Source organism: Sinocyclocheilus rhinocerous, unplaced genomic scaffold, assembly GCF_001515625.1.
Source record: "Sinocyclocheilus rhinocerous isolate Xijiao unplaced genomic scaffold, SAMN03320098_v1.1 scaffold499, whole genome shotgun sequence".
NCBI lineage: Eukaryota > Metazoa > Chordata > Actinopteri > Cypriniformes > Cyprinidae > Sinocyclocheilus > Sinocyclocheilus rhinocerous.
Window position 1 is genome coordinate 1,798,740 of NW_015637156.1, and position 23,784 is coordinate 1,822,523.

General features: G+C 37.1%; 1 protein-coding gene across 1 annotated transcript in view; it reads right to left on the reverse strand.

Moving 5' to 3' along the window:
* LOC107748738 (growth factor receptor-bound protein 10-like) overlaps positions 1-23,784 on the reverse strand; it is a 48,877-nt gene that overhangs the window by 16,603 nt on the left and 8,490 nt on the right. The window contains exons 2-5 of the mRNA XM_016563680.1: positions 20,234-20,346; positions 14,393-14,486; positions 9,082-9,328; positions 7,019-7,244 (exon numbers count right to left, since the gene is read on the reverse strand). Of these exons, the coding sequence (XP_016419166.1) occupies positions 7,019-7,244; positions 9,082-9,328; positions 14,393-14,486; positions 20,234-20,284 (618 nt within the window). The 5' untranslated portion in view covers positions 20,285-20,346. The remainder of the gene's footprint in view (positions 1-7,018; positions 7,245-9,081; positions 9,329-14,392; positions 14,487-20,233; positions 20,347-23,784) is intronic.

The following is a 23,784-nucleotide window of genomic DNA, read 5'->3' on the forward strand; positions in this document are numbered from 1 at the left end:
ATATATATATATAAAATCAGTATTATTTAATTATTATATATATAATATTTAACTGATTTAATCATTTGTTTTAATTATTTAAATTTATATTTCAGAATTTATGATATATTTACGGTTTTATCATTTGAAATCTAACTTCTTACAAACATTTCTCTTACTAAATATATTTCTTAAAGTTGTGTTGGTTTGATATTTTGCTACTTATTGCACACAAATCACACACAAGTGTGGCCAAGTACTTTTTGGGGTGACAGTAGAGTTGTAAATTCATGCAACATACACATGCATTCACCTGTCCAGAAATTTACAGATTACAGAAAGACCTCTGTGGAGCATGCACAAGAAATTACAAAATCTTTGTGACGCATATTGACAGATCTCAAGCACCTGATTATAATCACACTAATGCACTGTCAGAATCGCAAACACAGCAGCAGCATTGATTCCATTCCCACGCTCAGCAAGAGACTACATTGAGCAATGCATGTTGTGCCCATGTCATGCCCGCCAATGCCTGAGCAGAGTCTGATGCCCGCCGGTCACTAAGGGTCAGACAATCCTCGTGAGATCATTTAGAAACCACATGTGTGCATAACCCATCCACAGCATTCTTCAGTAGTAATATCATGTCCAAAATAATGCCCAAAAAGCACTGCCAACCATAATAGGCCACACTTACTGGAAATGTGACCTTCAAACTCTAGAAAACAACATAACTGACATCAACTTCTGGGAACAAAGTTTGAACGAAGGTCAGAAACATTAGGGCATATATTAGAAATATCAACAAGTAGAGATTTTGCCACATACCTTGGGATATCAGTGGAAATGACTGCTGTACATTATTCAGATGCAACTGCAAATTGCCACGTTAATATTAAACTTCATCTGATGTACATCAGCTATTTGACTTGGAATATGGCTCACAATCAGGGTTTGGAGTCTGTTTATAATATCATTTTTCTGTTTTTACTCACTCAAGTGTTACATAATGTGAATGTTTGTGCACTGATGCCAGACGTATTCATTTGTTATGAATGGTCTTATCTTTTGGTCTGTGTCCATGAAGTTCCAAATAAAAAGTAATAAATCACATAGAATTCACTGAATTATTTATAAATTGGCAGCACCACATGACTGTTGCATATATAAACCATTTTTAATTTAATTTCCAGGAATTATAACTATAATGTAATATACATGTTTCCATGATATTTGTATTATTACTACGAATTTATTAATCCTTCTGAGAAGGAATTAAAAGCTATTCTAATGACAGACATCTGCCTCTACTTTTTTTATTATATGCACCCATATACACTACCATTTAAAAGTTCAGGGTCAGCAATACATGCTGTTCTTTTAAACTTTCTATTCATCACAGAATCCTGAAAAAAATTATCATGGCTTCCACAAAAATATAAAGCAGCACAACCGTTTTTATCTTTGATAGTAGCGGGAAATGTTTCTTGAGCACCGAACCCAACGTATTAGAAAGGTTTCTGAAGGATCATGTGACACTGAAGACTGGAGTAACGGCTGCAGAAGAATTCAGCTTTTGCCCTTAAATTGCATTTTTAAATATATTAAATAAACAGTTATTTGTAATTGTAATAAAATTTCAAAATATTACTGTTACTGCATTTGTAATCAAATAAATGCAGCCTTGGTGAGTATAAGAGACTTAAAAAAATCTTACCAACCCCAACATTTTGAACAGTAGTGTGTATTATATCCATATAAACAATCTGCTTTTCTGATAAATAGCATACATTAATAAATGAATGAATAACTTAATTGTAGTACCAAAATCAACCTGACCACTCAGGATTTCCTATACGTCTTGATAACGGAAATCATACCTCAGCAGACTGCCTTGGGTTCAACCTCAAAGCTAAAGCCGCTTCCTGTTTTCAGTTGTTCTAGACTCACTCAAGGGCAAAAGCACAAAAAAGGGAGGAAGACCATGTTTGCAAACAATTCCAAGTCATTCCAAACAATCTTCTGACCCCTAGTCTAGACAAAGAATCTCTTCCAGCTGTATGTTCTAAAGAACTGAAACTTCTACAACGCTGGTTGCATCGCGCTCTTCCGTCACTTAATCTTTTTATTTTGGTGCGTCAATCTGTTAAATAACTTAGTATAGGAGATCATGATCCGCACTCACGAAAACGGTCTTCTTTTTCGTCTTTTCCCCATCAATGATGAATGTAAAATAAAATGAAAAAAGAAAACCGTTTTCATGAGTGCGGATCATGATCTCCTATACAAAGAACTGAACCTTGTCAGGCTTTGTGCCAGACTACTGCAGTTGGCATACCTGAAATGACTCAATCAAATCAAAGAGAGGTGCATAGGTGCTCTTCATTAAGTTTGCGGATGACATGACTGTAGTGGGTCTCATTAGCAACAGAGATGAGACAAACTATAGGAGCGAGGTGAGCCGCCTGGCCGGGTGGTGCAGTGACAACAATCTCTCTCTGAATGTGGAGTGTGTGTTTCGATTACCACTCACACTACAGCGTAAAATATGTAGTGCGTTCTCAGCACTGCCACAATAGGTGCTATCGCGGATACTAGCATATATGGTCTTTATAGTGGACCAACACTGTGAAAAGCGCACTGTACAATCAACAGGGCGGCATGTTTGCAAAGCACATAGAAACTGATGGGGAAGTTGTTAAGCTAAATCTAAAAACTAAGTAAAACAAAATACATAGCAAACAAATACTGGCTGACAACATACTAATGCATTTTAAATTACTCTATTTTCTATCAATACAAATCAAAACTGAAGAAAATTTTAACAAATGCCAACATTCAGCTTCATCTGCCAATTTGGATGAAGATTTCCAATGGAGCTTGTTGCAGTGCATTCTGGGATCAACTTGGGAGGGAAAGACAGAAAGAAAGAATAAAAAAAGAAAGAATCAAAGGAAATAAAGAATGACAAAATGAATGAAAAAGAAAAACAAATGATTGAAAGAAAGAATGAAAGAGAGTGACAGTACTAACTAAAGAATGAATAAAAAAACGAATAAGAACAAAGAAAAGAAAGAATGAACAAGCTAACAAACGAAACAATGAAAGAGAATGACAAATGAAACAACAAAAGCACAAACAAACGAAACGATGAAATAATGAAAGGAACAAAAATGAAACAACAAGAGAACAAAAGAACAAACAAACAAAAATGAAACAAAAGAATGAACAAAAACAATGACAGACGAGCAAATGAAACAAACAAAACAATGAAAGAGAACAAAAGAATGAACAACAGAAAGTGAATGAAGAAGGAACGAACAAACAAAAGAATGAAAAAATGAAAGAAAAAAAACAAAAGAAAAAAATAAGGAACGACAAAATGAACGAAAGAGAAAAACACATGATTGAAAGAAAGAACGAAAGTGAGTGACAGTACAGAATAAATAATGAATAAAGAAAAAACGAACAAGCAAGAATGAAGAAAAAAGAATTAACCAGCTAACAAATGAAACAATGAAAGGAGGAATCAACTGAACAAACGAAACAACAAAAAATGAAAGACAATGTGGAAACAAAACAATGAAAGAGAACAAAAGAACAAACAAACAAAACAATGAACAACCGAAAGTGAATGAAGGAAGAAACAAAAGAATGAAAAAAAAAAACAATGAAAGAAAGAAAGAGAAAGAAACAAAAGAACAAAAAAAGAAAGAAAGTGAAAGAAAGAACGAATGAATGAAAGAAAGAAAGAACTAAAGAAATGTAGTAGTCTATAGCAGCTGATGGGGCCCATAGGTGATTGGACTCAAGAGACAGAATAGTGAGAAATAGAAATTGGACAAAATAGTGATGGACAGACTGTCCTCAGGGTGTTGACAACAACAAAATGATCATATTCACATGAAAAGACAGAAATAGAGTCAGGCAGCACATACAGGACATCACAAGATGTCACCCCACCCGAGGTGAGGTCACTCTCAGTGAAGAACTGGAAACACTTCACTTCTCAAAGCTCCAGGAACGCTTCAGGGAGTGGACATACAAAACATGATCTCTCTTATGTGCTTGCGCATGCCAACGAGCATAAATAAAGTTATTTTTTTTCCTTTGGAAAGGGAGCTTAAGGCAAGGCATTGTGGGAAAGGACAGAAAGGATAGGAAAGAGGAAGGAAGGGCTTTGACTGCTGGCACAGACCTGGACAAATATACACATCCACACACACACACACACACTCGCAAGTGGAAACGCAAGCAGCGTGTGAAAGGAAAGCAACTCTCATCTCCAAGAAAAGAGTCTCCGCACAGAGGATGCTAAGGAAAGATATAATGGGGGTCTAGGGCCAAAAAAAGAGACTGACATTTTTCCATTCAGGATTTCACACTCGTGACAATGCTTGACAAATGCACATTTTATCTCGTAGGGCACTCATTATACAACAATAGTGCACGCTTGAAAAGTACAGGCTTTACAAACAACCCCTCTGACTGACCCCGTGAAGTCCAAAGAGTGTGTGTGGGGTGTACAGGAGATTAAAGAGGAAATGCTCTGTACGACTGCAACCTGATAAGCTTGTGAGAGTCAGTAGTTCTGTACTAAAACCTAGCGAGCTGCTCAACTGTAGTGTCTACATTGGCTGTTACCTTCTAAGGCAGCATCCAAGTTGAAGTGTAATCATTAGCAACTGATTTGAAACAATCCTTATGGGAAAAATACTGCTTCTCAATAAGGGGGGGGGGGGGGTTAGAGTGAAATTAAAAACAAAAATCTGTTGTTTTTAATTTCACATTCTCCATTAAAAGACCTTCAAAATGACGCATGGTTTGCTGGAATCGGATGTAAAACAACTGAGCTATACCCGTTTGAAGTCGACAGAGTCAGCAAAGTCAATTCTGAGAGAAATCTAGTTAAAAGTTTTCTAAAGGTTCCAAAGCAAAATCACCTAGCAACATTGCATCTTTTCCTCCAGTTCTTTTCTTAATAATAATTACTATATTAATATAGATATTATTTATTTTATCTTTGTTATTATAAATAAGAACAGATGCAAAAAAGCAGTAGAACAAATATAAAAAGAAACTAATAATGCATTACCTTTTCATTTTACATCTAAACAAAAGCATTCAAGTAAGAAAAACAAATAATCAAATGTAAAAATCCCTTTAGTGTGTTCATTACAAATAAATTGATTATTAAAACTACAAAATCAGTTCAATCAAGAACAGTGAGTGATTCCCTTTTTTCTTTTATTGTTTGATTAACATATTAAGATCTACTGTAAAGCACGGATCTAATATAATGTTACACATCTGATGTTTTTCCCCAAAGGTTCCCCAAACGTCCACTTAAGGCATAACAGATTATGTTTGCGTGAATATTTAAATACTGTAATTCTGTGTATATGTGCATATTTATCGGGATTTCGTGCTGGCGAAAGTGCCTTTTATGTGGGCTCTTGGGATGTCAGTCAGCGCGAGAAGAAACTTCCCTCAGAAAACGTTCAAATAAAGACAATTTTAGATGTTTAATTACTATTTGGAGCATTGGGATCGCTAAACGAGGGCTTAATGAAGTAATTTTTGTGAAAACCTCAAATTCGATTAAAACCAACATTTTTCACTTTTTTTTTTTGCCTGTAGCTCAAAATTAGCCTGTGCACATTCAGACTCATTTTGCCAGCACGGGTCTCAAATTTTGCTATTTTTTGGGGGGTTTGAACACAAATGCGGTCACAAAATGGTTCTATTATTTAAAGGAAATAAATAAAATTAAAGGCAGTAGTAAAAAGAACTAGAAGCTATTGTAAAGTAATGCATTTGAACTATATGCAAATCATATAAATAGTTTTTCTAATACAAAGGCTGAAAGAATAATGGCAAATTTGACATATTTCTCTCTTTTGACCAACATAATATCTATGCTATCTTAGATTTTTTTTTTCTTTTGCTATACTGGGGCAAATGAGACCACAAAAAAAAATTTTCTTGTAGATTCCGTTCACCGCTACATAAGTTTACCCAACCATGATGACTACCGGCAATGTGAAAAGGGTCCATTAGCACTTTGATTTGGTGAAGCTGAGTGCTATGCCTGCATTCTTTGATTTGATTGGTCATTTCAAGCATTTTGACACTGTTGAGCACTGTTGGACCGCTGAGGCAGACCAGCCTTTTAAAACCTTAACAAAGCAATTAGTAATGGAGAGAAGCATCAAGCATAGCAAATATTACAGAGCACAATTTGGGTGTATCTGATTACTTAGGGGACATGTCCCCCTCAATGTCTATGGTGGTTACGGCCAGAGAGGAACAAACAAGGACAAGGGACGTATACTTTCGAATTAAGTGTTTGTGTACCTTACTTAAAATCTGATGTTATCAATGACTTCATGTGTTACTTTAAAGGGTTAGTTCACCCAAAAATGAAAATTAGGCTTTACTCACCCCCGAGGCATCCTAGGTGTATATGACTTTCTTCTTTCAGACGAATCCAGTCGGAGTTATATAAAAAAATGTCTTTGATCTTTCAAGCTGTTTAATGCCACTCAGTGGGTGTTGCATTGCTTCAGTCCAAAAGAACTTAAATAAAAATCGCCCATCCATACAAAGATAATTTTTAATATAACTCCGACTGGATTCGTCTGAAAGAAGAGAGTCATATACACCTAGGATGCCTCGGGGGTGAGTAAAACACTGCCTAATTTTCATTTTTGGGTGAACTAACCCTTTAAGTGAAAAACTACATACTGTAGCTAAAGTGCTTATAACTTAGACGTCTCTCATCTTCATGACTTGAAAATACAAGATATTTTACAAAGGCAGCACACTAGGTTTTGAAACAACCAATGTGCCACTGGCATCCATAATGCAAGGTAGGGCGAGACTAGTTTTTAGTTGCAGAGACAGACAAATGCCATAGAAACAACATTTAAATGCCAAAGAATCTCCAATCATTTCAGTTTCTCTCGACTTCGATGGTTTCTCGTACAAACATACATGAGAACAGACTAGGATGCCAGACATACAAGTCTCATACCTGCAATAAATCACTCAGGTAACATCTCATGCGTGTCTGATGGATAATAGCTACAGGGCGCAGAGCGCAGTGTCTGTTTTCAACTCTTACATGTGGCTCCGATGGCTGTGGCAGAGATCCAGGGCTCAGCACAGGAGATCCCGAGGGGCTGCAGAGCTCAGGGAACGGGTTTGGAATTGCTGGCAAAGACGTTGGACGAACTTGCAACTCTTCTTCCTGAAGTCGCCTACAAGGTGAGACACAAAGAGGCAAGAAAAAAAGAGGTTGTACTTGTACTTTTGTACTGAACTCACCTTTAAAATTATTCAAAAATGCATACTGTTCCTAACACTAAAACACTTAGCGCTACAACATCTAACCGAACCACCTTGATAGTTTCTTCTCGTTTCTTCAAAATCTCATCGGTTCATTAACCATGCAGTATTCCTAATATCATCCGTGTTTTAATCAATATGAAGCTGAGCAGGGAATTAAAGCCCTAAAGTTCCCTGAAAACTTCAGTGTTGTAATGCGATAGGCTAATGAAAAATAAATCAGAAAAATCCATGTGAAATTCTCACCGCCGCATTACGGATTCTACTACAGAATATATGAATGAAACCTAGAGATTTGAAACCCACTTAGCCAACCGAGAACCGGTTCATGAACTTTCGTAGTGTTCGGCAGAGTTCAGCAGACAGACACATAGACTGCAGATGCTAAACTTGTCTTCGGGTCTTTGATCTACATCAATAAGACCGGGAATAATACATGACTGCCTCAGCACAGTTGGAGCGACCATAATAACTGAGGGAATAACTGAGAGAGTTTTTAAAATCCGAACCGTAGCAGGGGGTGGGCCGTTCAAGGTTCATGGCCGAGTCAGAACGAAAGAAGACTGTGTGTCTGTGTGAGTGTGTAGAGACGGGAACCTCTGAGTGAACCCATCTCGGTGTGTGTATGCGTGTGAAACTACACCCTGCTGTCATAGAGATCAGAGAAGAGTGGATGAAAGACAGCAAACGATACAGAAGCCCTGCAGAAAGGTGAGGTGTAAAAGAGCGGATTAGAACAAGCAGTCTGAGAGGATTCTGGGGAGAGAATATATTATGACTATGAACAGAAAGATGACTTTAAAATGTAGCAAGCGTAGATAACATATAATCAACCGTGCCTGAGGGGAGAGTATGAATACAGTTTCTTAGATCCAGATCAACCCACTGATAAATAGGTAACATTAAAAATAAATAAAGAGGGAATATATATATTATTTATATATATACTTAAGTCATTTAAAATTACTTTTTTAATGAATAATTAACTGTAGTAACATTTTACCATTTTTATAATTAAATCACACTAAATTAAATTCACAGCGCTAGATATAATCAATGACTTGATAATTACAACGTGTGATACAAGCAGGGTTTCAACAGCTTTTGACCAAATTATTTTCAATTAATATAAAATTTCATAAAAATGGATGAAATTATGAAATATTAAAGCATATCTCAGCACAACTACGCTACTGTTCGAACGGTAGTTAGTAATATTTTATTAAATAAATTAATACTTATTCATCAACGTTTCAATTGCATTAAATTGATCATAAGTGAGAGTAAAGAATTGTACATGTACAAATAAAACCTATTTAAATGAAATGCTGCTCTTTTGAACTTTTTATAAGAAAGAATCTTGAAATATTAAGCAGTACAACTATTTTCAATATTGATAAGAAATGTTTCACGAGTACCAAATCAGCATATTAGAATGATTTTTGAAGAATCACGTGACATTGAAGACTGGAGGAATGATGCTGAAAATTTGGCAAATTTTAAGATATTTGAAAACAGAAAACATTTAATTCAAACTCTAATAATATTTCACAATATTTCTATATTTTTGATACTTCATTGTTTCCTAAGGTAATGTAGAAAAAAGTTAATTCACATTCAAAATTTGCTTGATTTTCTAAGTCTGGAAATCATAATTCCACTGATGTGGTCATATTTTCATTACCAGTTAAAAACACACTTAAATGCGTGAATATACAATATAATATAATGTATATAAATACACATTACCTGACGGCATGTATGTGCATTGGCTGTGATCGCCGGAGCTTGTGGGCAGGAGAGTGGAGGGCGGCCACTTTATTACTAGGGGCCCGTGGCAGTGGGGCCACTCTGTTGCCATGGAGTCCACTGCCATCAGTGCTGTGCAAGAGGGGGGCTGAGTCCGAATGCTGGGTCCCACAGGTTGCATAGATGCTCTCATAGGAAGAAAGAGAGGCCATGTCATTCACCAGGGCCTCCAGATCTACATCATCCTCTGCAACAAAAAATATGCATGGAAAGAGAAAGAGATTGAGTCCTAGATCATTCACAAGCCACAAAATTGTTTCAGCAGAAGCCACAATACTAACAGTAGCCTCAGAAATACACTCAATTCACATACAATAGGATGCTAATTAATCACTGATTATTATGCATATTAACTGAGAGACTGTGTGTAATATTTATACTATCATTTGTCTAGCAGAAGAACCTTTTTAATAAACAAAAATTTCAATTACGAAAAATGTAAAAGAAATGATGACCATACTCTACCATTTAAAAGTTCAGGGAAAGTTTTTTCTTTTTAAATGATAATCATTTTATTCAGCAAGGATGCATTAAATTAATCATACTGATCAAACTGAACATATTAGAATGGTTTCTGTAGGATATTATAGACTAAAATAGAAAACAGCCATTTTAAATTGTAATAATATTTCACAATATTATTTTTTCATTAAGTGTATTCTTGCTTAAGAGACCTAAGAACAGTATTTTTTTAAATCTTGAGATCCAAACTCCTGAAAGGTAATGTGTATTATACATAACACCATATAAGTCATTCAAATGAATTAAAAAATAAAAAACAATGTTATGTAAATTTGAATTTCTTATATATTCTAAAATAAAACGTCACGTTGCACTGAACCATGGCACCACAACATCAATTTTTTATTAGGGAATGTATTTATTTATTTTGATTTCAAAATTTCACTTTAAACAAATCATGTCAAGTTTTGAAGTAGTAAGGCATTCTCACACTAACACCACCACGTTTGACTGTCGGCTAGATTGTGGAATGACATTTTAGCTTCACGCCAGACATAATGGGATGCATGTCATCCAAAATGTTCCATTTTTGACTCACAGAACATTCTTCCAAAAGTCTTGGGGATCAGCCAGGTGCTCTTTGGCAGATGAGAAATGTTCTTGGTTAGCAGTGGTTTCAACATTGCTCCTCTTCCAGCCCACATTTCTTTGGAAGAGTTTTTTAGGATCCACTGTGGCTTCCTGGATGATTTTAAGCTGAGCCTTTGGACACACTTTGACAGATCGGCCACAGAACATTCACCACCATGTCCACTTGTTTTCCATATGTATTATGGTTTAGTGGTGTCCCAGAATTTCAGAAATCGATATAACTTTATGTTGAGGCAAAAACTTTAGTTACCAGTTTTCCCTTATGTTTCAAGAAATTTCCTTTTAAGTATGGTTCGTTTAATTGAATATATAAGCATCTTGAGATGGTGTAGCATAGCGATTTAGGATCCTGGGACAGTAATCAAGATTTAATGGTCTTATTTGAACAGTACTTGCATAAACTAAGAAAACAATGCACTAAATGTACAATGCCGCTAACAATACATAGCCACAAGATGGCAGTATCAAATTAAATGAGTAAAGACCAAAGCGGTCACATTTCCCAGTGTTCCCTGATCTAATTGAATCCCTCTAATCTGACTTAGAGCAATTCATCTTGAGTCAATGACCCCACAACATTACTCACTGACATATCCAAAACCAAACAGTCCACCAATCTTGCTCACACAGAAAACAAATCATCACAATACATTCTGTTCTGTGGGAGGAACAGCAGGTGGTTTGTGGAATTGCTCTGTAATAATGGTACATGCCTGTGTTAAATGAAGCAAGCTGGACAGGTTCAATAGTTGGAGTGTATTTTCACTAACTTGGTTGATGACTGAAATGCTTTAACCTACTGATTCTCATCTGGTTTTGCTTCATGACCTCAAGTGATAACCTTCACAGTACCAAAACTTCATTTTATCATTAGCATTTAGCGTTATTTTTCTTATTTTTTCCCTGCCGTCCACAACCTTATCAAAACAGCCCTGAGACACATTTTTGGGTCATGACCCATTAGTTGAGAAGCACTTTGTGCAATCGAGACCCATAAAAACTAAGCTTTTAAGGCCCTAGAGTGATCTCCTCAAACAACTGGTACATTTAAAAGGCTAGCAAATCATGGTAAATGTAATGCTAGTGTAGTGTGGGTCACCAAAGTGCTTTTCCTTCATCAGTACGAACAGTTACCACTGCTGAAACGTGCTGTCCCTTAGCAAAGAGAAGGCAGCGAGATGGCCATGCTATCAGACACAAATAGACAGAAAAGTAAACGTTTATAGACTAGCTAAAAAGAATATTTAGCTAAGCTAGCTCCCTGAGTAACGGAAGCACTTCTCTAGATTATGTACGGATTTAAAGCCTGTTCACACTAAGAACGATAACTATATAACTATAAAGTTTTAAATTCCAAGTTCAAAGTCCAAACCACAACTATAATGGAAACAATGCTGGAACAATATTGTTCAAACTTTTATCAACTGCAAACAAATATTAACTAATATATAGTTGCGATGAAACAGAAGTGGCGACAGATATTTTCTTGCGCATTTTGACAGAGCGTAACGATTACCAAAAAAAATTTTTTTTTTAAAGATTTATTTATGGGCTTTTTTATGTCTTTATTTGGACAGGACAGTAGTATAGAGAAGAAGGAAAGCAATGGGTGGAGAAAGAATGGAGCGGGATAGGCAAAGTACCATGAGACGGGATTCAAACTCAGGTCCCCGCGATCACAGTTGTGCTGTATGTCGGCGCACTAACCACGAGGCCATTGGCGCCGACAAAAAAATAAAATAAAGGACAAATTTAAGGTGGGACCTTTATTCATTGGTTGTTGATTGGATTTTGAGATGTAGGCCTATCCACTGCACTCAAAGGAGGAGAGAGATGAATGCGTTTCATGCCAATTTTAACTAAGCTAGCTAGCGAATATTAATTTAGCAACACCCGAGTTACCTTAGCAACTGACAAGTGACCAATCAGAGAGGCTGATTCGAAAACAGATCTAAATCAAAGCTCTGCTTCTGACTTCCTGTAGAATACCAGCAACGTTCGAACTGCCGTGCATTCCATACATACCCCAGACCCACACACTTCCGCATGTGTCCGAGTGTAAGTGTTCGTGAATGTAAGGAGAGAGCTCAGCAAGTGCCCTGTGCATGAGAGAAGTCTCCTCAAACTCAAACATGCACATTAAATAAGATGAATAGGACTGTAAAACAATTAGGTACTACAAGTACAAGATCTTCAAGAGGTACAGCGAGTACAAGTGATTGTCAAAGAGCATCTTCCCGTTTACCGCTCTAAGCTCTAAATGGTCCGAATATGCTTTGAGAGCTGTTTTCCTCGTCTTTCCAAACACTCCCTTCCTCTTTTCTCCATTTCACATTCCTTAAAGTCACCTTACTAACAAACACAAACATTTCCGCTGGATTGTTTTCAGGGCGGGTTTTAGAAAGAGGGGCATGTCTAATTGACCCTTTTCAAAGACCTGCCCCCCTTACTTACTGTTGCTATTAAAGCAAGAAATAAACATGAATGAACATTAGAAGGTATTTTATTTCAACTGTGGAAAGATGTCAATACATGCTATTTTAAGTTCAAGTCAATCTACTCTCGGTTTCGGCGGATTCTGCGATATATTCGGTCAGATCGCCTGTCAGTCAAGCTCCCTGCGAAGGGTCTAATTTAGTGGACAAGTCTGACAAACGTTCCAGAACTTTCCTTACAACCTTAAGTTCACTCTGGTTTATCAGTTATTGTAAGAGGGACACAATACCTTGATTATTAATATCAGATCTTGTCAAACAACTAACAATAACAAACAACACAGTACAAATAAATGGTCAATTAGCTACAGAGCTAATTATAACATTCATTAGCAATCTATAAGGAAGATTCCTAGCTAGCAGTGATTTTTTTAAAAGAGGATACACAGATCTCTTCAGTGGCTAATACTGTCAGACAGACTGTCTCTTTCCTGTTGTTTTTCTTTCAGCTCTCTTTCTTCACTGTGGAACTGTGTTTCAGAAGACGGTCCAACCTCATGTGCCCAGCTCTCTCTCTCTCTTTGTGTGTGTACTGAATATAGGTCACCTCATATAACTCCAGCCTCAACTTACAGAGCGCAAACAGGCATGTAAGTGCAAGCATGTACTCATACACCCCCACCCACCCAGTGGCTTGCCACAGATGACCAGAAACAAACACAACAAGAAAGATTTATAGGCTTTTACACTGTGTGTGTATCCTCAAGTGTGTGTCTGTGTATGTATGGGATACAGGAGTACTGCCATCTCGCCCTGCCCATTAGGAAGCCATCAACGGTCCCCACGAGGACATTGGCTTAATATGCAGACTAAATAATGTCTTATTGAGCATCTAAAAATGCAGAAAATTTTGTGTGAGGATTCAGAGTAGAGGAAAGAAAACATCATTACCTCAATATAAACAGTAGAAGTTAATAAAAAGTCCACATCAAGACTCCGTTTACTCCGTTTACTTAGCATACACATTTGTCAAAATACAAAGACAGCTATATTTATGTATAAAGGATAAATATATATATATATGTGTGTGTGTGTACACATATATAAACCTTCTGACCTCCTAGGGGCTCATTGGACCCAGTTCCCAAACCTCTGCTTTAAGTGGGTTGCTTACTATAAATTAGTATTTAGAATTCTTTATATAAAAACAATAGACAGCCAAGAAGATGTATGCATGCATCAATGTCAGCATTTCTTACAACCCTGACCAGTGCAACCAGCCCACAGTGTATATATGTCTACACACAATAGCCTGCTGTGGCTTTCTGAAAAATCTATATGCTTCAGGGTAATGACACGTTAAAGCAAGGCAGCATCTGGAGAGCAGAGCAGGACATAGACACACACAAGATCTGCGGCCAACAGTTTTGCTCACGGCTATAAAACGGTTAGCGATTCGGGAAAGGCCCTGACTTGCACAGCTCGTGGAGGATATACAACGCTAAGTGCACACAACCACTGCAGCTACAGGAGGGGTCACCAGTAACCTCTGTGACCTTACAGAACCCAGTGACCTCCACAATGCTACTGAGGACAAACGCTGCCTGTGCAATCCAATTAGATGTTGCCACTACAAATGCAACAGAACTAAAGTAATTGAATGTACAGGAATAAAACCAGAGAATGGCCCTTTAATAACCCACCTGGGTGATTAGGAGAATTCCGATTGGACGACTGCTGGAAGCTTGAACCGATGAGATTTGATGGTCTGTGAGAGGGGGTGCAGTCAACATTGTCCTGAAGAAAAAAAAAACGGAGAAGGTCAGACAGCTCAAGTACATAAAAATTATATATATGAAGAGATGCATGCAAGCTGATGTCTCCGCCACTTTATGCCATGACCAATACTTTATGAGAATTTCAGGCTATAGTGTGCTTCTAATGTAGATACTTCTAATCTTTAATGGAACCATTCACCACCCAAAAAATGAGGATGTTGTTATCACTTGCTCACCCTTATAATGTTCTTGTATGATTTACTTTCTTCTATCAAGTAAAAAAAAAAAAGTACATTTTTTGAAAAAATAAAATAGAATACTGGTCACTTCAAAATAATGAAAATAAATGAGGATTGAAAGCAAGGCTGCTCAATGATGACAAATCAATCAAATATCTTGGTTAATATTGGGATCACAAGATTACAATATATTATATTACATACACTTACATATAAGTATATATATAGTTCAGTCATGAAACTCTAGATGGCGCAGGCTGACGGGTTGTTAATGTAACTGATGATATTCAGAGAGTTAAACCACTTGGCACAAGTTGATTGGTTCATGCTGCATATGCAGCCAATGAGCTTACTGCCTTGCATTTATATGGCTGGCTAGCATTCACTTGAGACTCCTGCAGCGCGCTTTCAGAGTTTCTCTGAAACCCTCCACCTTCCCCAGCTCCACCTGCATAGATCTGCTATGGGTTATTTTATATGCTATTTGTGCAGCAGCAGTATGTCTTAAATACTCATGGCACCGTATCGCCATATGCATTGGCAGATCTAATCTGCCAAGACCAAATACAATAACATTATCATATCCATCACCATGCTAAAATCTTCCGAGAGTTGTCATGATTGAAATACATTTAAATGAATAATATACAAATTATATTTTTTAAAAACCAAATAATATCAACTATGTTGTAGTGGTGCACTTTCACAACCTCCTGAAAACTAATAAACATTTAGGGAAGGGCGAGTGCTTTCAAGGAAAAGGGGGGGAAATGGATTCCTAACATAAAACAAGAGTGAAATGGAATACGGCACAGAAATTGTTTTATTACAATTATTTTGTTTTCATAATCATTGAAAACAATAAATTGCATAGTAACACAATAAGAAACAATACATACGACCACTGTGCTCTATATTTCAAATCTTCTGAAGTCATGTGATTTCTTTGTGTGAGGAGCAGACTGAAATTTACAATGTTACTCAGTGAAAATTTTGACATCTGCATTCATGAATGTATCAGCGATTTCTGATTCCTGATCATGAGTGAATAATTTTTCTGAATCGGATCTTTTAATGAATTAGTTGATCCAGTTTACAAAACTAACTGATCCAGTTTTGACTTTTTGACTTAATGGTCCAGTAAGAAGGGAAGATTATCAGTGAATAAGTTTTGGTCTATTTCTCCCATAAAACTAACAAATGACTTGGAAGATCATCACGAACCATATGGAATATTTTTATGATACTTTAATGATGATTTTGCATGCTTTTTGAAGCTTGAGAGCCCCAATCTTCTTTTGCGTTCCACTAAAGAAAGTGACCAGCATAAGGGTGAGTAAATGATGACAGTTTTTGGGTGACCTATTCTTTAATGTCATAGTTTACATCTCAGTTATAATTTGGAAATGGGCAAATACTCCAATATAGACTTCATCTCTGAAATAATACATCAAATAGGTTATTTATCTATTGGATAAAATAAAAAACATATGTCCATAACCTAAAACAACAGCTCTAGTGCTCTCAAACCGCACACACAATCTCACACCATATAATTCAAAGCAGAATGCACAAAGCTGAGAGTAGTAGTCCAAGAAAAAAATAAAAATAAAAATAAAGCCACATTTTCAATTTCCAGTTTTCTAGGAAACCTAAGAACATGGAAGCCGAGTTTCCAGGAACTAGCCTCTGCCAGAGGTCCCCATGCTCTCTTTTCTGCCTGCCTTCTTTCCATGTCTCTCTTCTGCTCTCTCTTCATGCTGCACCAAGCCAGCCGGCTCTCAGAAAAGAGAAAAACATCTATAAAAACGAGAAGGGAAATTTACAGCTCTGAGAAAGCTTCTCTAATGCTTCAGCCAGTGTACTGTTAATCTTGAGCAGTGTTAAAAGACCAAAAAATGCTGCACACCAACAGAAGTTATTCACTTTTTATTTGCTCAATTAAACCGGGTTGAATTTGGGCCATATTACTTTAAATTCAAACTGTAAAGGCTTTTTACATACTTTTTACTCTCTTCAAGGAAGCTCAAAAATGGAACGCACCAGGATCTGTAGCAGGGGTTGACAGAGGAATGCGAGAGGGTGTGTGTATATATATGTGTGTGTGTGTGTGTGTTATACTTGGATGGGCTCCAGGCCTTGTGTCCGTTATGTAAACCTTAACCCCCCAGCTGATTCCACGGGGCAACAAAGGCAGAGAATTTCCTAGAAAGGCAGGTCACATGACCCAAGTAGAGCCTTGGCTATTGACTAGGCTAAAGAGTGGTTAGAAATCCAAAGCATTTTGGAGTTGACCTCTGACCCTGAAAGCCATAACTTGGCCATTCTAGGCGCTGATGTGATACACAAACATAAACACAACTGCTCAACTTTCCCATTTGGCTCTTGGTGACCAGACACCCAGCTATAAACCTGAAACACAATTCCAAGTCTCCTTTTGACCTATGACCTCTGAGCCTAATCGTCATCCTCATTAACTACAAGCAACTTAAGAATTGCAACTCTCCACGGAACTAATCCCTAACCATACCTAAAGAGGAAAAGAAATAACAGACTGACTGAACTAAATTTGCAGATATGATACTAAGAAAGATTAAACAAAGATGTACACTTCTCAGGAAAAAAATCAATAAGAATACATATAGAGAAACACTGGGCAGGAAGAAAAGAAAAAGTAAGTGTACACCAAAAAAAAAAAAGGAAGAAAATACAGGGATAACCTGATATAAAAGGGACATGAACTGAGAAACCAAAATTCCCTTGATCTTTTGACATATAAGAAGTCATTGTACTATAAAGACATCCTGTAAGTTTCAGAACTCAAAACTTTGTCATTAGTCTAAAAAAAGCTTATATTGAAGGCAGTCTGCCAAAACAACAGCTTGTGGAATGTTCTACTCTATGATGTAATAGTGTGGATAAGCACCGCCTCCACAGAGGAAGATCAATGCCTGCTTCTACATCACTGCCTGTTTAGCCCCACCCACCAATTCGAGCATGTAGTGTTTACAAGAGAGGCGAACACAGGTCTACGCAGAAACCACACAAAGATGCTCTGAAGACAACAATACGCTGTGCAGTGCCAAGTTGTGGAAAAACAGTGTTTGCGTTGCCTTACTTCTGATCCCAATGTAAGGAAAGAGTGAATGATCTTTATTTTTATTGAAGATCCAGACCGTGTCAGGAAGAACTTGGTCCTTTGTTCACTTTATTTTACCGCAAATTCGTTTACAAACAAGGCACAATTTGATTCAGTATTTTCAAAAAGATTAAATCCGACAGCAATGTAGCAACATACGTGTGAGTAACTGTTTTCATTACGTGGTCACTATTGCTTTGTCTCTTCTTACAGGTCGTTTGATATTTATTGAGTTGTTTATGCCTTTTTGACATAAATCACAGCAGCATCCATCTGTGAGGAACGTACGCTGTCAAACATACACAGCTGTTAGCCAATCATAGCAGTGGCCGTTTACTTCCGAGTCTACAATCCGCCACGCCTATTCAAACAGAGCATTCTGATGAGGGGGTTAAAAACAGACAGAAAATAGCCGATTACTTCTAAATTATGATGTTTTTTTTATGTAAAAATCTTGATAACATTGTAAGTGGACCTCAGAGAACAGTACAAAATACAAAAACAAAGGCAGTTCATGACCCCTTTAAAATTCTGGCCAATTACAATAAGCTACTAAATATTTTCATGTCATAGCGATAAATGGTCAATATTAAAAATTCTATACTATTGTCTAAATATATAAACAAACCTAAAAACTAAATGCATTTGAATTTAAGCATTTTTATAAATGTACAGGATGATACAATGTCCAATATGAAAAATGCATATACTATGAGATTTGCTAAAGATTACATTTAAAAGCATTTTTAAAGATTAACTTCAAAACATAAAAATATATGAGAAATAAGCATGCACAATTTCAATAATACTGATAAATCTCTGAAAAATAAATGAATTTGTTAATAATGAAAAATATCTCCAATTCGATACAGAGTATCTTGACTGTCACAACCGAATGAAACACGTAGTTTGAATGCTGAATGGAGGATAACAGACAGCCGCAGCAGAAAGAAGAGTTTACGTGAACTTGAATTTAATTTATATATTCATCTGTACCTCACATTAAACTATGGAACGGCTTCAGAACACTTGGAATATAGTGCACGAGAACTTTATGGTGCTTTGTAAAGTTTTTGTGCATTTCATGGGGCTTCACAATAACACAATAGTTTACAAACATTATCGGATTTGGATCGGTCTCGTCTGACCCAATCCGGCAGGAAATGGCAGTATCGGATTGGTGCATCCCTAAATACAACTGCGCTCACGGTGACCCGAGTTCGAATCCCGTCACATGGCCCTTTGCCAAACCCACTCCCATCTCTCTCCACCCAATTATACTGTCCTGTCCAAATAAAGGCATAAAAAAGCCTATAAAAAGTTATATCAATTAATGTAATAAATAAATTATTAAATTATAATACACATGAATAAATATCTGTTGTATTTCATTTTAGAATTAGTTTGCATTCATTTTATCATTAACTCTGGCTTAATTTCAATCCAAAGACATTGGATTTTTGAATGTTTTATTAATAATTTCATTAGGTATTTAATAGGGCTGCACGATAAATCGCATGCGATATTTAACGCGCATCTTGTCAGTAAAGTCATTCTGTAATCAGCGGTAAATCTCCATCACGCAATTTATTTAAAGATTTATTTAAAGATTTAATTTTAAGTATTTTGGTCACATTATAAATAAATAAATGTGAAAGTGGACTACGGTCCCTTTAATGCCTCAAAGAGAAAAAGAGCAGAACCACAGTGGAAGCCAGGGTGCCTGAGTTGTGTATGCCTGAAGTGAATATTTGGGCTGCGTTGCACCCCTGCTTGAGAAGATCCAGGCCAGGTGCCTGTGGCTCTGAGAAACCCCCTGCAGAGTTATATACGGCCACAGACAGAGGGCAGCCCACACCCCTGCCTTCACCGTATACACTCAAGCTCTGCCACATTCACAAGCACCAGCCACTTGTATAGCCATCCCAGGTACGGGCAGCGAAGAAGGGAGAGGGTCTGAGAAAGAAACAGTTTGTGGAAGTGCTGGATAGTTTATCAAATTTAAACAAAAGGAATCATATTAGAGAGAGTGAGAAGACAAGCAAAGTCAAATATAGAGAGAGAGGGCTGACTGCGTAGCCCGGGTATAAATAGCAACAGCCGCCACTTTGCATGTCAGCATGTCAGCTGTGCAGCACCATGGTGACGAAAGGCATGCGGACATGCCACAGAGCCCTCAGGAACCACTGTTCTGAAGCGATGAGTCCCCTTGAGCTAGTTCAGGAGGATTTGTGCATGTGAGCGCTCAGGTTTGCGTGCAGATTCCACTCGAAGAGTCATTACAGCACGGTCAGGGAACACTGAAACAGTGCCCTACTGAACTTGAAAGCTCTGTAGACACCATTGCTTCAGAAGAAGCAATACAGATACTTCTATACTAGGCTTTACCTGGTAGTTTGGATGATGGAGGAAGTAGTCTGGGCATCCAGCTAAGGCCATACTCCGAGTCCCCGCAATTGGTGTGAGCTGTCACATGCACCTCCAAACCCCTGTGCAACAACCTGAGAGAAAAACAAAGAGGGACTTTAATATCGCAAAAAAATACCAAATCTCAGTGATGACCACTTTGCAACATTTATACTAAAAAGTAGTATTTTGTATTTGAGTAAATCAGTGTTTTCTAAATGAATCATTTAGGGAATGAATCATATACTCATAGTTTTGAATTTCCGTGTTTTAAAGGAAACTTTTATTTGTTGGACCTACTGAACGAATATGTAAACAAACTGAATCAGTGAGGCATCTGTGAACAAGTCAGTTGAGTGAATGATTTAGTGAGTCACTCATAACACAAAATAATTATTTGTCACCACCTCCTGGTGTAACAATGTAACATGCAGAAAGAGTGACTGAACCATTCAGGAAACCAAGCCAAACAAATCCTTTTAGTGAAGATATTCAAAAGATTCCAATTGCTGAGAAAAAGTCCCCATTACTATAATGTTAAATGTATATATTGTTAAATCATAACTTGTGATTAACCAAAATGCTTCTATTTTGCAATTTTATGATATAAATTCTAAAGAAAAAAAATCTGTTGTATTATAAGCATAACATTTTAAAAGGGTCATGAACTGCCTTTGTTTTTTATTTTGTACTGTTCTCTGAGGTCCACTTGTAATGTTATCAAGGTTTTTACATTAAAAAAAACATCATTTTGAAGTAATAGGCTATTTTCTGTCCATTTTTAACCCCCCTCATCAGATCGCTCCGTTTGAATAGGCGTGGCGGATTGTAGACTCTGAAGTAAACGCCCACTGCTATGATTGGCTAACACTTGTGTATGTTTGACAGCCTACATGCTTTACAGACGGACGCTACTGTGATTTAGATTAAAACTGCATAAATACTCAGTACATATCAAAAGATCTGTATTAAGACAAAGCAATAGTGGCCACAATAAAAACAGTTTATTCTTATTATTACTCACACGACATTGGTGCGGCATTACTGTCGGAACATAACAGTTGGTACAGCATTGTCTTTCAGTTTCAATCTTTTTGAAAATCCTGCCTCAAATTGTACCTTGTTTGTAAACGAATCCGCAATAAAATGAAGTGAACAAAGGATTCTTATGGACACGGTCTGGAACTTCATTAACAAAGTTCATTCACTCTTTCCTAACTTTGAGATCAGAAGGAAGGCAATGCAAAGACTGTTTTTCCACAACTTAGCACTGCACAGCATCTTGTTGTCTTCAGAGCATCTTTATCGTTTGGTTTCTGTGTAGACCTGTGTTCGCCTCTCTTGTTATTTACACTAGGGCTGCAACAACTAATCGATAAAATCGATTATTATCGATTGGTGGTGCTTAGCCACACTATTACATCATAGAGTGGCATATTCCACAAGCTGTCGTTTTGTCAAACTGGCTTCAATATAAGCCGTTTTTAGACTAACGAAAAAGTTCTGAGTTCTGAAACAAACTTACAGAATGTTTTTATAGCACATTGGCCTCTTATATGCCAAAAGATCAAAGGGAATTTTGATTTCTCAGTTCATGACCCCTTTAAAGTCACAAAGAAATGGAAATAGCAACATAATTTCTTCCATACTATGACATAGGTACATCTGAGTGAAACAATTATTGAAAATGATAAACATATACTTGGTTCATTCCATCATTTGTTGAGTAGGTGGAGGCAAACTTGCTGAATGTGCACTTGTTCGAAATTGATTAAGAATTACGAGTTAAATTATTATTATTATTTTTTTTTTAAATAGGTAGGGTAAATTTTCATTTTATGCCGACCTGAAGCAAAATCGGTTTTATCAGTTTCTTTTCAACTCATTCCTATGCTCCTGCAAGGTAACTTATAGTATACGTCTATAGATATACTAATCAGTGCATGTGGTAAAACAAATCAAGCACTAGGGATGTAATTATATCAAAATCTCACGATACGATAATATCGTGATATGAAGACCACAATACGATATTTATTGCAATATGAAAAAAATTTTCAAAAAAGACAAGGAATTGGGAAAAATTTACATTTTGTACATTTTAAAGTTAAAGCTGGACTTCCGGTGGCGCTACGAGTAAGCAGCATTAAACAGTTCAGCCAAAAACTTGAGCATTAAATGGCAACGATAAATTCTAGCATTTAAAATAAAGAAAAACAAGTTCACCGGTGAAATGAGTTTGACTTCGAGACAAAAGATGAGCACCAAAGGAGGAAAGAAAGAAAGAAGATAAGGAGGAAAAGGAAGAAAAACGGAGAACACCGAGTCCAATTAGCATAGGCAATGGTAATGGACGTCAGCAAGATCAAGATGTGCTGAAGGAATTAAAGAAACTCCGTAAAGAAAATCAAGAAGGACACAATTACACTAAGATGTCCCTAGAAAGAGTGGAGCAAACGGTCAAAGATATAAAGGATCAATTAACTGAACACGAGGAGAGAATCGAAAAGGTGGAAGAGAGAATAAGCACGTGGAAGATATAATGATGCGACATAAGAGGGCATTAAAGTACCTGCTCCACCGGGATGTGGATCTCACTGCAAAGTGTGATTAACTTGAAAACAGAATGAGGCGCAATAACATCCGAATCTATCAGATACCAGAAGGAAGTGAAGGAAAAGATATGGCAGGATTTGTGAAGAAGTTGCTGAATGACGTGCTTAATTTACCACCAGACATGGATATTAAGATCGAGAGGGCACATCGCTCATTAGCAACCAAAGCCAGTGGACCCAACAGCTCCCCCCAGGTCGATTATCATAAGATTCCTGGATGCAGTGGTGAAAGACACAATCATCAGACAAGCGTGGAGCCAGGGTCAGATTCACTTCCAAGAAAGGCAAATTTTCTTTGACCAAGGCTATTCTCCGGACCTTCAGAAGAGAAGAGCAAAAGTCTAAAAAGTCCGGCACAACTGAAACTGAAACTTAGCACTGGGGAGAAAACGCTTGCAACGCTGAAGGACGCAACAATGCAGCTGAGAGAACTGGAAATTGAAGTACGTTGTGGAGAGAGGGAGATAATGGAAGAAGAGCTGAAAGAAAGGCCAGGAAGCAAGGCAGGAGAAAACAGGGCACAGTACTGTCAGCACGTGATATTAAGGCCTTGATTCAAGAAGTGTAACGTACCTCAAAAACGGACAATAGTGAGTCCGAATGTGTTCCAAGTAAACTCAGGAAGGTTTGTTCCCCCCTTTACTAATAGAACATTATTGCAATTATGTTATTATGAACATTTTCATATGTTAGGTTGCCACAAGTTCATACAAGTTTTATGTTAAAGGGGTCATATGATGCGATTTCAACTTTTCCTTTCTCTTTGGAGTGTTACAAGCTCTTGGTGCATAAAGAAGATCTGTAAAGTTGCAAAGACTAAAGTCTCAAATCCAAAGAGATATTCTTTATAAAAGTTAAGAGTCAACCACACCTACCTAAAACGGCTCGTTCTAACACGCCCCCACATACCTACGTCAC